The 14,836-nt window shown below is 40.4% G+C and overlaps 1 protein-coding gene across 3 annotated transcripts in view; it reads left to right on the forward strand.

Moving 5' to 3' along the window:
• Positions 1-14,836, forward strand: part of ZDHHC13 (zinc finger DHHC-type palmitoyltransferase 13) — a 56,965-nt gene that overhangs the window by 26,862 nt on the left and 15,267 nt on the right. For all 3 annotated transcript variants that reach the window (XM_058546120.1, XM_058546121.1, XM_058546122.1), the window contains 2 exons: positions 1,924-2,057; positions 5,694-5,794. In XM_058546120.1, the coding sequence (XP_058402103.1) occupies positions 1,924-2,057; positions 5,694-5,794 (235 nt within the window). The remainder of the gene's footprint in view (positions 1-1,923; positions 2,058-5,693; positions 5,795-14,836) is intronic.

Here is a 14,836-nt window from a genome sequence, read left to right on the forward strand (position 1 = left end):
CCTACTTGACTTATCTGGTTCAGTGTCTGACAGGCATCTCCGACGTAACACATCCACACCTGAACTCCTCATCTTCTCCCACCCTCCCAACTATCCCATCCACAGCCTTCTCCGTTTCAGCAGGTGGCAACTCCAGCTTTCCAGCCGTCTTTGCCTTTTCCTTGTCATTGCCATGGATCCAGTCCATCAGAAAAACATACTGCCTAGTTCTGCCCTCAGTTTATGTCGGAATCTGACTCCTGCTCCCCACTCCACCAGTGGCATTTTGGTCCATCCACAGTATCTTTCATGTGGATTGCTGCAGTTGTCTGACTTCTCTCTGCACCCCCATCACCTCTAGTCTATTCTCAACACTGCAGCTACATGGATCTTTAAAATGTAGGTCAGATCCTGTCATTCATCTGCGCAGAATCCTGCACTGTCTCCCCCGTCTCTCAGAATAAAAGCCAAAGTCCTTACGGTGGCTTACAAGGCCCTGTGTGATCCAGCTTTTTATACACTGTAAAATTCACTAGTACGTTTGTCTGTATGTCTTCCCCTGCTAGAATTTAAGCTCCGTGAGAGAAGACCTTAAATTCATTGATGTGTTCCAAGTGCCTATAACAGCACCTAGCATACAACATGCACTGGAATATTCGTTGAATGAGTAAATAGTGTGACTCATCTCTGAGTGTTATATCTGGGATTAAAATCTTAAGATCCATATTTAATTCTTATTTCTGTTCTGAGATTATGTTGCTTGTAGATTCTAAATTTACTTTTAAAAAAAAATCTAAACTTGCTTATTTGTGTTATCATGCATATTAAAATTGGAAACGTTTTAAAGACTTGATATCATTTGAAATTATCCACCCTCGGAGTATGGCTTAGAGAAGTAGAAATTGAAGCAGATAGGGCAGAGTGTATTTCCTCCCTTTGCTATTGCAAAAGCCGGCTTGCTCCCCAGGTCGTGTAGACTGCAGTTAGTGCATTGCACAGACGTCATGCCTGGCCGATGGTCACACTTTTGGTTCATAGACGTTTTATTCTTTTAACTTTTCCAGAAAAACCTGAATTATTAGCGTCCTGTGGATGTGTTTCAGTCTTTGGCCTCCGTGTGACATTTGGCACCAAGAAACTACTCCCTTCTTGAGACTCTCTTCCCTGGTTTCACTGGAACCTTTCTCCTGGTTCTCATCTGCCTTTCTGGTCACACTGGTCACTCCTTCTTAGTTATCTTTGGGGACTTAGCTTTTTTTTAGCCTGTCAGTGTTTGTGTTGGCCGAGATTCTTCCCCTTTCTGCCTGCACACAGTCCCGGGATGTTGTTCACCTGTGGTGTTGCCACCTGCTATTGATGAACACCAAGTTTTCTCCTGGGTCGTAGCCCTGGTTTTATGACTGCCTCCTGAATTTCTCCTAGATGTCCATAGGCATCTAAAGTTCCACATGCCCTAAACTAAACTCATCTTTTCTGCAGACCTGTTCCTTCTGACTTTCTTTATTAGAGGATGGCACCGTCTGGTGCCCAGGTTGGAACTCTTGTACTGTCCTCATTAAGTCTTGGGTGTGTTGATTTTTCTGTGGTCCCTTTGTCTTGCTTTATGCTTTCTGACATGCAATACTTTTTGAAAGAAATTATTTTTTAAAATGTGAGCTATCATTAGCACTTTTCTAAAAGAACGCTGTTTCTTGAAAGGGGGGGAAAGCAAAACAAATATGTTTAAGCAATGTTTTTAAAATGTAAGCCTTTTAAAAGATTGTTTCTAAGATTTGTAATTTCTCGAACTTCAAATTTATCAATCAGCAATTTTGAAGAAAAACTGTGTTCTGCCGTTGTATTGTTTTTATGTATTTAGGAGGTGGTTCTTCTATTACACTAATTATTATTAGATACGTAGGAGGTAAAATCCATAAAGTTCTGAAATTCTGCATCTCTTGATAGCTTTTCCTGCTGCTGATGCTTTGTGTGATTACCATGTGGGCTGTTGGATACATCCTGGACTTCAATTCAGATTCTTGGCTTTTAAAAGGATGTCTTCTAGTAACATTGTTTTTTCTGACATCTTTGTTTCCAAGGTGTGTATACTAGTCTTTGCAAGGCTGGTTATTGAATTTCCAATTTGATTGCTTATTTTTATTGTCAGTTAGCTGGAATCACAGATTTTTATTGAGCTATGAATGTTACTTATTACCATGTGGAAATATCCTCAGGGTGGTGGGAGAGAAGGGCTTTGGTAGCAGATGATTTGTCTGAAAGCAAATTGGTCAACCCCGTAATTTGATTGAATTGACAATTGGTGGAAAATAAATATCCTAGCTCACTTTTTGAATTGTTAATTTTGGTGAATAATGGGAAGATTTTTATAAATATTTTGCATCCTGAAGCATTTTTGCCCGTTTTTCAGAAATTTTGTTTTTTCCTTTTCTAAATCTAAATTCATTTTAAGCTAGTTATTTTTTGCTCTTAATGTTTTTTAGTTGAAACAAGCTAATTAAGTCATAGGAGATAAAATAGTAACTATGGTATAGTTCTCTTTTTAGGAAAATATTTATGCATGATTATGTATAGTCAGTGGGTAAGAGTTAGATTGCCTGGGTTCAGGTCAAGCTTTACCACATTACAGTGTGACCTTGAATAAGTTGCTTTACGTAAACTCTGTGTGCCTCAATGTCTTCGTCTGTGAATGAGGATAATTGTGACAATGCCTGCCTCATGGTCAATACATATACAATGGTTAGAACCCTGGCTGACACACAGCACTCAATAGTCATGTCACACCCCAGTCTCTTCTTCTCGCTTCCCTTTCTTAGTAAGACAGCATCTGTTTCCTCATGTGAATAATGAGTATCGTCCTTGGATTACTGTCGTCCTCACTTCTTCCCTTCTCTTCACTTCCCACATCTAGCCCATTGCTAAGTCCTTCCTGCTCTCCCTCCAATTGGTCTGCTCTCTCCATCGCCTCGCCTGGCACCCTAGGCCCTAGACCCAGCCTCCTAACTGGCGTCCTGACTTCAGCACTTATCCCCTATAGTTCATCCCCACTTATATCAGGGTGGTCTTTTGAAAGGTATGTCCATTTCTGTCATTTCTCCCTGCTTAAAGCCCTCCTTCAGTGGCTTTTCCTTATACTCAGAAACCCAACTCCCTGCTTATGAGGTGTTATGTAATTCATTCCCTCCGCTCTGACTTCATCTTTTTCCTCTCTTCCCTTCACTGCTCTCCAGGCTCCTTTCTGTTTCTAGAACACATCACACTCATTCCCACCAGGGCCTTGGCTGATACCACATCCTTGCTTATCTGGAGACCGCGTTCAGGCCTCAGTTCCAGTGCCGTCTCCTTAGTAAGGCCATTCCTGACGAACTCTGCTACATCACACTGATTTACTTTCTTCATAGCGTGTCATCACTGTTTCCTGGAATATATGGCCCAGACAAGCAGGAAACCTCTCTCTCCTGTTGAACATTTTTTTTTTTTGTGAGGAAGATCAGCCCTGAGCTAACATCCATGCCTATCCTCCTCTTTTTTTGCTGAGGAAGACTGGCCCTGGGCTAACATCCGTGCCCATCTTCCTCCACTTTATATGGGACGCTGCCACAACATGGCCTGACAAGCGGTGCGTCGGTGCGCGCCCGGGATCCGAACCCGGGCTGTCAGCAGCGGAGAGCGTGCACTTAACCACTACGCCACGTTGAACATTCTCATTCACTTAATGAAAGAAAAATGTGGTGATGATGGTCCCTAGAAAAGGATCTGGAAGGAGGTACGCTGTTGCTCTCCTCCAGGTGTGATCATGCATATTCCTGTGCTCTTCTTTCGCTTGCCAGCATTTTCTGGAATAAGCATGCGCCTTTTGTCATAAGAAAAAACAAAGTATTAGAGGAATCTTGCCACTTGGTCACTTAAGAGCGGGACAGTTGGCTGGAAATGAATTAGAATTTAAAAGTAAAGTAAAAGCTCAAATTTCTGAAAAATAGCAAAATGCCTAAAATTATCTACTATTCAGAAAACTTGTAACTTAGAGATATTCATTCATTTTCCACTAATTGGATTGACTTAGTCTCCAAATAAATTTCAAGCCAAATCACCAGGAATCATAATCATCACTTTTTTTGGTTTTTGGTTTTTTTTCAGAGAGAAAGCAAAGGCTTAGCAATATCTACTTAACTAGGATAGTGGCATTTGAGATTTTTTTGATTTCGTAGAAACCCACATTGTAAAAAATTTATATGAAAACGTTTATTTTTGATGACAGTGAGTTGAGGGCTTCCTTAGCTAGGCTTGGCGTGTGGCCACATTCAAATAGGAGACAAATGCACATGGCAACTTTATCTATGCTGCTTTCCTTTCTCCCCCACTCCTCTAGAGTCCCAATTTCATGGAGGTAAGCAGCTGCAAAATTCTACAGTTATTAGGCTGCAGGGGTGGTTGCTTGTGGACGCAGCCTGCAATGTGAGCCTGTCAGAAGGAGACAGGTCATGGTAGCAGGCTCTTACAAGTTAGGTAGTCCACTGCACTCCTTAATCCGGTCACATGCGTCTTTGCTGTAGCGGCTCAGACAGGTCACGCCCTGGGCTTGCCTGTGCTCCATCTGGCCTGTTCTGGCAGCATACTGGGTGCCTGAGGTTTGGGATCTTTAGTTCTTCTCAGATATTACTTTATCATAGTTATGCTTGTGATCTTGATGGCTTTTTTAAACCCTTTTCATACCCATCATCAACCATTGTTTTTTCCTGGTACAAATTTTAAAATAGATCCAAATAAACTATATTCATGCTTAGATTTACTATATTATTTAATGTAAAAGAGAGATTTTTTTCTTTTGAAATTACAGTATAAGCATTTGAATAGGTTATATGTAGACTTCCAAGTTGCTTGTTACCCAAGTGAGGTGGTTAGTGTTCTGATGACTAGTGCCACTTGTAGCCTTTATGTATCTTTTTTTCTCTTTGTGAGGAAGACCAGCCCTGAGCTAACATCTTTTGCCAATGCTCCTCTTTTTGGTGAGGAAGATTGGCCCTGGGCTAACATCTGTGCCCATCTTCCTCTACTTTATATGGGACGCCGCCACAGCATGGCTTGACAAGCGGTGTGTTGGTGTGCGCCCGGGATCGGAACCTGTGAACCCCGGGCCGCCGAAGTGGATCACGCGCACTTAACCACTGCACCACCGGGCCGGCCCTACCTTTATGTATCTTTTTATGTAATAGAGTGTCTCCTTCTCAAGCTGGTTGTGAGATGAAAGTGCATCTGTATGTTTCAGAAATACACTGCTAGCCTCTAGAAGAGAGCTTGTTAAATGTGAAGGTGAATCTCTAAGGATTTAAATCTCTGCATTTTGGAGTTTTGAAAATACGATATGCCAAAAAAAGAAATACAAATAGGATATATCAACAGAAATAAAAAAGGCTCATTGAAAATATAAAGTAATATAAAGGAATGAAATGATGTATAAGTTATAAGAACTAGAACATTCACTTCTTGAGAGTCTTTGTGCTTCAGTTTTCTCGTTTGTAAAATGGGGTGATGATGGTACATAACTCTATTGCCACATGGAAAGTGGCACATGGTGAGCACGCAGTAAGTGTAGGGTGTTGTAGTTATTTAAGGGATCATCATTATTATTATTATTAGTTAAGGGAATTTAGAACTAAAGTTAATATGAATCATATTTGTTTTCACTAACAGCTTGTGTTTATCCTTTTTTCTTTTAGGTTCTTGTTTGGGTATAAGAGCCTTGTGTACTTACCGACGGTCTTTCTGCTAAGTTCCATTTTTTGGATATTTGTGACTTGGTTCATCTTATTCTTTCCTGATATCCTTCAAGCTTAAATGTAAATGCATATCATATCTCATTTTGCCTTTAAAAAATAGTAATGCCATTGTTATAAATTTGGATATGAGAAGAGGTCCAGGCAATGCAACTCACTTTTGTATTCGTTTAATGATTCTAGCTGAAGATGTTTAATGTTGAAAATCTACTCAATTCTGGAAATAATCTCAGAGCACACTGTGGAAACAGTAGGTGTCTAGTATTTATTACTCATAGGAAGGAAATAGTGGGATGAATTATTGTCCTACTTGGACTTAGAAAAATTTGTTGTATTGCCTTGAGATTCCCTTCAAGGTCAGATAGTCCTTTTGACTTGGTCAGCAGTTATAGTTGATTAATAAATCTTCTGGGTACCAGATGGCCTGTATGGGAGGGGTATTGGGGGAAATGTGTCCCCTCAGCAATGGTTAGTGCAGTGTTATTAGCCATGGCAGTGATTCTCAATCCACAGTAAAAATAAACTTACATCGCCACCCAAAACATATGTAAAAAAAGTTAATACTCTTAATATGTGCTTTACTCTGATATTTTGTTATTTTACCCTATTCTATTTCCTTGTTGAAAAATGCTGGTCACAGCTCATTTAATTCTTTCATGGCCTACTAATGGATGCAGCCCATGGTTTGTTTTTTTTTTAAAAAGCTCATCAAGGCATAGGTTTATCACTGAAGGAGCAGGGCCCGGGCCAAGCCCCGCTTAGGGGTGTGTTGTGCTCTTAGGGTTGGTCAAATCCAGTCACCCAGAAGTGGAGAGTGGGGGTATGTCTTGCTTTATAGCTTTTTATAGCTCACATTAGGAGGGAGGCATTTTCTCCAATTTTCCATCTTCCCACCTCTTCGCAGTGTCCCTTCTCCCCTTCCAAGGTCCCTGGAAAGCCGTGCTAGCCTTGCTTTCATTACTGGGTAGGAAAAGAAGGAATGTGGTGGAGGGAAATGTACCTTTAAGCATATTGCTTTATGTTCTGTGTTATTTCTCTTTCTTGTAATGGCGTTTTTGAAAAGAAAGAACAATGTTTATGGGACAGATGCATACACTCAGTTCAAGAATATTTTTTCATCGGAATAAACGTAAGGTGAGGGAGGCCTATGAGTTCTTAGAGTGCACACATGTACCTTCATTATAGCATGTTTTTACTTTAATGATGTTTTTTAGTTCTGAGCATTATCTCTAATATTTTTCTGATTCCTTTATCTAAATGAGGTCATTTGACTTTTTTTTAAAAGATTTTATTACATCTAACCTTTGTCTCATAATTACTGATTTAGGGGCAGATTTTTAAGCACTAGTCTTATTACCACCACTTAGTAAGACTTGGATGATATCATTATGTGATATAAAAATACTTTATAAGTAACCGTGAGTGTATAAAATAACAGCACAGGACACACCAAAATCACTTGTAGAAGTTCGTGGTGAATTCTAGGGTAATTGACATGATACTCAGAAGGTCTGGCTGATATTTTTGTTTACCAACCCATGTGGCAGTGGGTAGACGCAGTTTTTAAATTGCGTTTCTTGATGAATTTTTAAAAATTTGAGCCACTCACATTATTTCATATTTTGCACAAAAGGTGAGATCGATTTTATTTTAAATTATTTCAAATGTACATAATCAATATTAACAAAAATGTAACTCTGCTGTAGTTTGAAAACCTCAATTAAAGAACTTAGTATTCAGTTGAGTTTATAAACTGTTCAATATTTCTGAAGATGCCATGGCATTAGAAGAGCTGATTTCCGTAGCTAGACAGAGTCTCAAGATGCTGGAGTTGACAGGATGAGTATTTAACTCTCATAAAGCCGTTTGATGGAGGCACCCGTATGAGCCTGCTGCTGATGAGGGCGTGTCAGTCAGGAGGGGGCGCACTTTGCTATCAGATCACTGTTTTTCAAGCCGGATGTTAGATGCTGTTGGAACTGCCCTGGGTATGCACTGAGGTGCTGCCCTGCACAGACCCATCCCGAGTGTCTCAGGGTGCCAAGTCCGGATTGCGTGGGCCTCTACAGCCGCCTTGTCCCTTTCGGGAAGAGGATCTGGGGCCCTGTGGAAGGAGTATGGTCTTTGGAATTAGAATGAGTTGGCGTTTGGGCTCTTTTTCATACTAGTTCTGTCCCATTGGGAGTTACTGAATTTCGCCGAGTCTCAGTTTTCCTGTCAATTGGGGATAATGGTCCCGAGCTTGTGGGCGGCTGCGAGGATGACTGCTGCGATGTCTGTGAAGTGCTGACCGAGTTCTCACTGCGTGATTGGCATTCTGTAGATAATCCGTGTTATTTTGTTATTATTAATTACTCTTATGAACAAAATCTGAGTGGAAGGCCCCATGTTGAAATTCATTTTAAGAACAGCTCTAGTTTAGCTTCTCAGACAATCACGTTCTTTTGGTGCATTTTATATATTCAGCAAGTAACGTATTTGGCCTTTATGAGGCAGGATTGAGTGAAAGAGACAGGACCTTACTGAGGGTTTTGGAGGTAAGATGAAGACTCAGGGAAGAAATGGTGAACCACTGAGCGTTCATTTGTGATTCTGGCTGTGGCTAACCGAGTTAAGTGTAAGAGGGATGAGTACGTGGGAAGTGCTGTTTCAGAGAATCCGTGTGTACCAGTACCTGTTGTGGTGACGATGACGTAGCTTCAGGTCCAGTGGGAAGGAACAGGAGCGTTGACTAAAGGCACGGTCTGGGTAGTGACGCAGCTGTCAAGGAAGCCAGTGTGTTCTCCAGTAGCAGTGTGAGGATTTGAGTGTCCAAGCAGAGGACCACAGCAATCTCGCTGTCCTCTGCACTGGGCAGCTCACACCTGAAGTGTGTTTGCTCTGTTTTCATTGCTGTTCTTTTAAAAGAGACAAGGTCAGACGGGAGCACGGACGGAGGAACATGACCAGGAGACTGTTGTGTGAGGAACAGTGTTGTCACTTATCCTGGAGGTGGGAGCACTGCCTTTTAATTTCAGGTGTTTGGATGGCTATCATCTGGAAACCAGTGCATTGTATAGAATGGGCGCTCGATGGAAGTGTAGTGCACAAATGAGGACTGAGCTTCTGTCAGGTGGTTGTAAAGGACAGCTCTAGTGTAGATCCAAAGTGTGAGCTGAAGGGTCTGCAGAACGAAAACCAGTCAGTCAGGTTCCAGAAAGGCCAATTTTAGCTCCCTACTGAGAGACTTTCTAACTGCAGAAGGATCACGAGCTCCCTGGGGAGGCTGACATGTCTATAACAACTATCGTCTCAGTTCTAAGTGCCATTGAATAAGCATTCTTAGGTTCAGGGAAGGGAGAGAATCCTCTGTAGGGGATCAGGAAAGACCTGGCAGGGGAGGGAGAATCTAAGTGAGGTCTGGAAGGCGGGTAGGACTTGGACTTCCTGAAAGTGTGGTTTTAGAAGTAGATGGGGAAGTGGGAGCGTTTGGGGTCAATGAACCACACGAACAAAGGGCATGGAAGCAAGGGGTGTTTGCTTTTATGTGAGGGGATATAGTGCAATTCACTTCACTTGGAGAGAGAATCCAGTTATTCTCCTCGGACTGGTTTTGAAAGTTATTCAGAACAGGAGTCCAACAGTCAGCTCAACATGCAGGATCATCATATGATTCAACCGAATGTGGCTTTGAGAATGTGTCATGTGTGTTGATCACAATTTTTTGTGTGTGTGTGAGGAAGATCAGCCCTGAGCTAACATCTGTCACAGTGTTCGTCTTTTTGCTGAGGAAGACTGGCCCTGGGCTAACATCGGTGACCATCTTCCTCCACTTTTTATATGGGACTCCGCCACGGCATGGCTTGACAAGCGGTACGTTGGTGCGCACCCGAGATCCGAACCCCGGCCGCGGCAGCAGAGCGCGCACACTTAACCGCTCCGCCGCCGGGCCGGCCCTGTGTGTTGATCACAATTTTATGGGGATGTGATCCTTTAGCAAAAGGTCTTGATCTATGTACTTTTTTTTTTTTTTTTTTGGTGAGGAAGATTGGCCCTGAGCTAACATCTGTGTCAGTCTTCCTCTATTTTGTATGTGGGTCACTACCACAGCATGTCTTGATGAGTGGTGTAGGTGTGTGCCCAGGATCCAAACCCATGAACCCGAGCCGCCAAAGCGGAGCGTGTGGAACTTTAACCCCTGTGCCACTGGGCCAGCTCCTTCATCTGTGTACTCTTTAATAGTGTTCTTCCTGATTCATTCTAAGTAAGCTTTCTTTATTCATTAAAACTCGGTTTCATACCACTTTTCTGGACCCTATCTCTTTCACAAAGCCAGGCCCATCTGCAGGTAAACTGATTAACTAAACCAACAAGATTTGTTCTTGTCTACCTGAACCAGATGGGGTTTGCTGCGTTTTGTGGGTTAGAGCAGTGCTCCTGAAACTGTAATGTGTGTGTGGATCCCCTGGGGGTCTTGTTAAATTCCAGAGTCTGGTTCTGTGGGGCTGGAGTGAGGTCTGAGTTCTGCCTTTCTAACAAGCTCCCAGGGAGAGCTGCTGATGTGGGTCCCTGGACCACACTTGGGATAGCAAGGGTTTAGGGTCTACTTTATGGCCATCTTTTCCACTCTGAGTTTTGGCAGAAGACCACTTGGCAACACCTTGGAAGTTAATGTGTCAGTAATGATTTGAATCGGGCCGGGAGAATTGGTTTACTCCTGGTGTATTGGTTTGTTACTGCACGTTCTTTTTTCTTTCCCTGGAGGTGATTTTTACTTTTCATACAAAGAATTTGTACCACTTCAAAAACATTTCAAAGCAGGTAATGTTTATCCTGGAAACACTTTTTATCTTAATTTATCCATAGTATCTGCTTTCCCAAATAGTGTTTGATTTATAATCACTTTGCAGGGAGAACAGTTTCTTTGGTGTGTTTCTCAATTGACTCTTGCTAATACACTTACAAGGATTAGGTAGTAAACTTTACAGTAGAAAATTTTTTTTTTTTTTTTATTGATATTTTAATGGTTTCTAACATTGTGAAATTTTGGGTTGTACATTTTTGTTTGTCCATCACCCCATATATGACTCCCTTCACCCCTTGTGCCCACCCCCCACCCCCACTTCCCGGGTAACCACAGTCCAGTTTTCTCTGTCCATGTGTTGGTTTATATTCCACATATGAGTGAGATCATACAGTGTTTGTCTTTCTCTTTCTGGCTTATTTCACTTAACATAATACGCTCCAGGCCCATCCATGTTGTTGCAAATGGGACGATTTTGTCTTTTTTTATGGCTGAGTAGTATTCCATTGTATATATATACCACATTTTCTTAATCCAATTGTCAGTCGAGGGACACTTAGGTTGCTTCCACTTCTTGGCTATGGTGAATAATGCTGCAATGAACATAGGGGTGCATAAGCCTCTTTGGATTGTTGATTTCAGGTGCGTTGGATAGATTCCCAGTAGTGGGATGGCTGGATCATAGGGCATCTCTATTTTTAATTCTTTGAGGAATCTCCATACCGTTTTCCATAGAGGCTGCACCAATTTGCATTCCCACCAGCTGTGTATGAGGGTTCCTGTTTCTCCACATCCTCTCCAACATTTGTTGTTTTTTGTCTTGGTGATTATAGCCATTCTAACGGGCGTGAGGTGGTATCTTAGTGTTGTTTTGATTTGCATTTCCCTGATGATTAGTGATGTTGAGCATCTTTTCATGTGCCTATTGGCCATCTGTATATCTTCCTTGGAGAAGTGTCTGTTCATTTCCTCTGCCCATTTTTTGATCGGGTTGTTTGTTTTTTTGTTGTTCAATTGTGTGAGTTCTTTATATATTATGGAGATCAACCCCTTGTCAGATGTATGTTTTGCAAATATTCTCTCCCAGCTGGTTGGTTGTTTGTTCATCTTGATTCTGGTTTCATTTGTCTTATAAAAGCTCTTTAGTCTGATAAAGTCCCACTTGTTTATTTTTTCTTTAGTTTCCCTAGTCTGGGTAGGCATGTCATCCGAAAAGATTCCTTTAAACCCAATGTCAAATAGTGTGTTGCCTATATTTTCTTCTATGAGTTTTATAGTTTCAGGTCTCACCTTCAGGTCTTTGATCCATTTTGAGTTAATTTTTGTGAATGGCGATAGCACATGGTCCACTTTCATTCTTTTGCATGTGGCTGTCCAGTTTTCCCAACACCATTTATTGAAGAGACTTTCCTTTCTCCATTGCATGTCCTTAGCACCTTTGTCGAAAATTAGCTGTCCGTATATGTGTGGTTTTATTTCTGGGCTTTCAATTCTGTTCCATTGATCTGTGTGTCTGTTTTTGTACCAGTACCATGCTGTTTTGATTACTATTGCTTTGTAGTATGTTTTGAAGTCAGGAATTGTGATGCCTCCTGCTTTGTTCTTTTTCTTTAGGATTTCTTTAGCTATTCGGGGTCTTTTGTTGCCCCATATAAATTTTAGTATTCTTTTTTCTATTTCTGTGAAGAATGTCATTGGGATTCTGATTGGGATTGCATTGAATCTGTAGATTGCTTTAGGTAATATAGACATTTTAACTATGTTTATTCTTCCAATCCACGTGCATGGGATATCTTTCCATTTCTTTATGTCATCGTAGATTTCCCTCAATAATGTCTTGTAGTTCTCATTGTATAGGTCCTTCACCTCCTTGGTAAGATTTATTCCTAGGTATTTAATTCTTTTTGATGCAATTGTAAATGGTATTATCTTTTTGAGCTCTCTTTCTGTTAGTTCATTATTAGCATATAGAAATGCAACTGATTTTTGTAGATTGATTTTGTACCCTGCAACTTTGCTGTAGTTGTTGATTGTTTCTAACAGTTTTCCAACAGATTCTTTAGGGTTTTCTATATATACAATCATGTCATCTGCAAATAGTGAGAGTTTCACTTCTTCGTTACCTATTTGGATTCCTTTTATTCCTTTTTCTTGCCTAATTGCTCTGGCCAAAACCTCCAGTACTATGTTGAACAGGAGTGGTGAGAGTGGGCAGCCCTGCCTCGTTCCTGTTCTCAGAGGAATGGCTTTCAGTCTTTCCCCGTTGAGTATGATGTTAGCTGTGGGTTTGTCATATATGGCCTTTATTATGTTGAGGTACTTTCCTTCTATTCCCATTTTATTGAGAGTTTTTATCATAAATGGATGTTGTATCTTGTCAAATGCCTTCTCCGCGTCTATTGAGATGATCATGTGGTTTTTATTCTTTGTTTTGTTGATGTGATGTATCACGTTGATTGATTTGCGGATGTTGAACCATCCCTGCGTCTCTGGTATAAATCCCACTTGATCATGGTGTATGATCTTTTTAATATATTGTTGTATTCGGTTTGCCAATATTTTGTTGAGGATTTTTGCATCAATGTTCATCAGCGATATTGGCCTGTAATTTTCTTTCTTTGTATTGTCTTTGTCTGGTTTCGGTATCAGGGTGATGTTGGCCTCATAGAATGATTCAGGAAGTGTTCCATCTTCCTCTATTTTTTGGAATAGTTTGAGGAGGATGGGTATTAAATCTTCTTTGAATGTTTGGTAAAATTCACTGGAGAAGCCATCTGGTCCTGGACTTTTATTTTTTGGGAGGTTTTTGATTACTATTTCAATCTCTTTACTTGTGATTGGTCTATTCAGATTCTCCATTTCTTCTTGGTTCAATTTTGGGAGGTTGTATAAGTCTAAGAATTTATCCATTTCTTCTAGATTGTCCAATTTGTTGGCATATAATTTCTCATAGTATTCTCTTATAATCCTCTGTATTTCCATGGTATCCGTTGTAATTTCTCCTCTTTCATTTCTAATTTTATTTACTTGAGCCTTTTCTCTTTTTTTCTTAATTAGCCTGGCTAAGGGTTTGTCTATTTTGTTTATCTTCTCGAAGAACCAACTCTTTGTTTCATTAATCCTTTCTACTGTTTTTTTGGTCTCAATATCATTTATTTCTGCTCTGATTTTTATTATTTCTCTCCTTCTGCTGGCTTTGGGCTTTGTTTGTTCTTCTTTTTCTAGTTCTGTTAGGTGTAATTTAAGGTTGCCTGTTAGAGCTTTTTCTTGTTTGTTAAGGTGGGCTTGTATCGCTATGAGTTTCCCTCTCAGGACCGCTTTTGCTGCGTCCCATATGGTTTGATATGGCATGTTATCATTTTCGTTTGTTTCCAGATAGTTTTTGATTTCTCCTTTAATTTCATCAATGATCCATTGGTTGTTCAGTAGCATGTTGTTTAATCTCCACATTTTTGTCACTTTCCCAGTTTTTTTTTCCTGGTTCATTTCCAGTTTCATGGCCTTATGGTCTGAAAAGATGCTTGTTATGATTTCAATCTTCTTAAATTTATTGAGGCTTGCTTTGTTTCCCAACATATGGTCTATCCTAGAGAATGTTCCATGCGCCCTTGAGAAGAATGTGTAGTCAGCTGTTTTTGGGTGGAGTGCTCTGTATATGTCTACTAGGTCCATCTCGTCCAGTTTTTCATTTAAGTCTAATATTTCTTTATTAACTTTTTGTCTGGATGATCTATCCATTGCTGTAAGTGGGGTGTTAAGATCCCCTACTATTATTGTGTTGTTGTTGATTTCTCCTTTTAGGTTTGTTAATAGTTGTTTTATGTACATTGGTGCTCCTATGTTGGGTGCATATATATTTATAAGTGATATGTCTTCTTGATGGAGTGTCCCTTTTATCATTATATATTTCCCTTCTTTGTCTTTCTTAACCTGTTTTATCTTGAAGTCTACTTTGTCTGATATGAGTATGGCAACACCTGCTTTCTTTTGTTTGCCATTAGCTTGGAGTATTGTCTTCCATCCTTTCACTCTGAGCCTGTGCTTGTCTTTAGTGCTAAGATGTGTTTCCTGAAGGCAGCATATTGTTGGGTCTTGCTTTTTAATCCATCCTGCCACTCTGTATCTTTTGATTGGAGAGTTCAATACATTTACATTTAGGGTAATTATTGAAATATGAGGGTTGAATGTTGCTGTTTTGTCACTTATTTTCTGGTTCTTTTGCATTTCCTTTGTTTCTTGTCCCATTTGTTTTGGACTGCCAATTCAGTTTGGTTGTTCTGTCTTATGATTCTTCTAGTTTTCT

This window comes from Diceros bicornis, chromosome 7 (genome assembly GCF_020826845.1).
Source record: "Diceros bicornis minor isolate mBicDic1 chromosome 7, mDicBic1.mat.cur, whole genome shotgun sequence".
Classification (NCBI taxonomy): domain Eukaryota; kingdom Metazoa; phylum Chordata; class Mammalia; order Perissodactyla; family Rhinocerotidae; genus Diceros; species Diceros bicornis.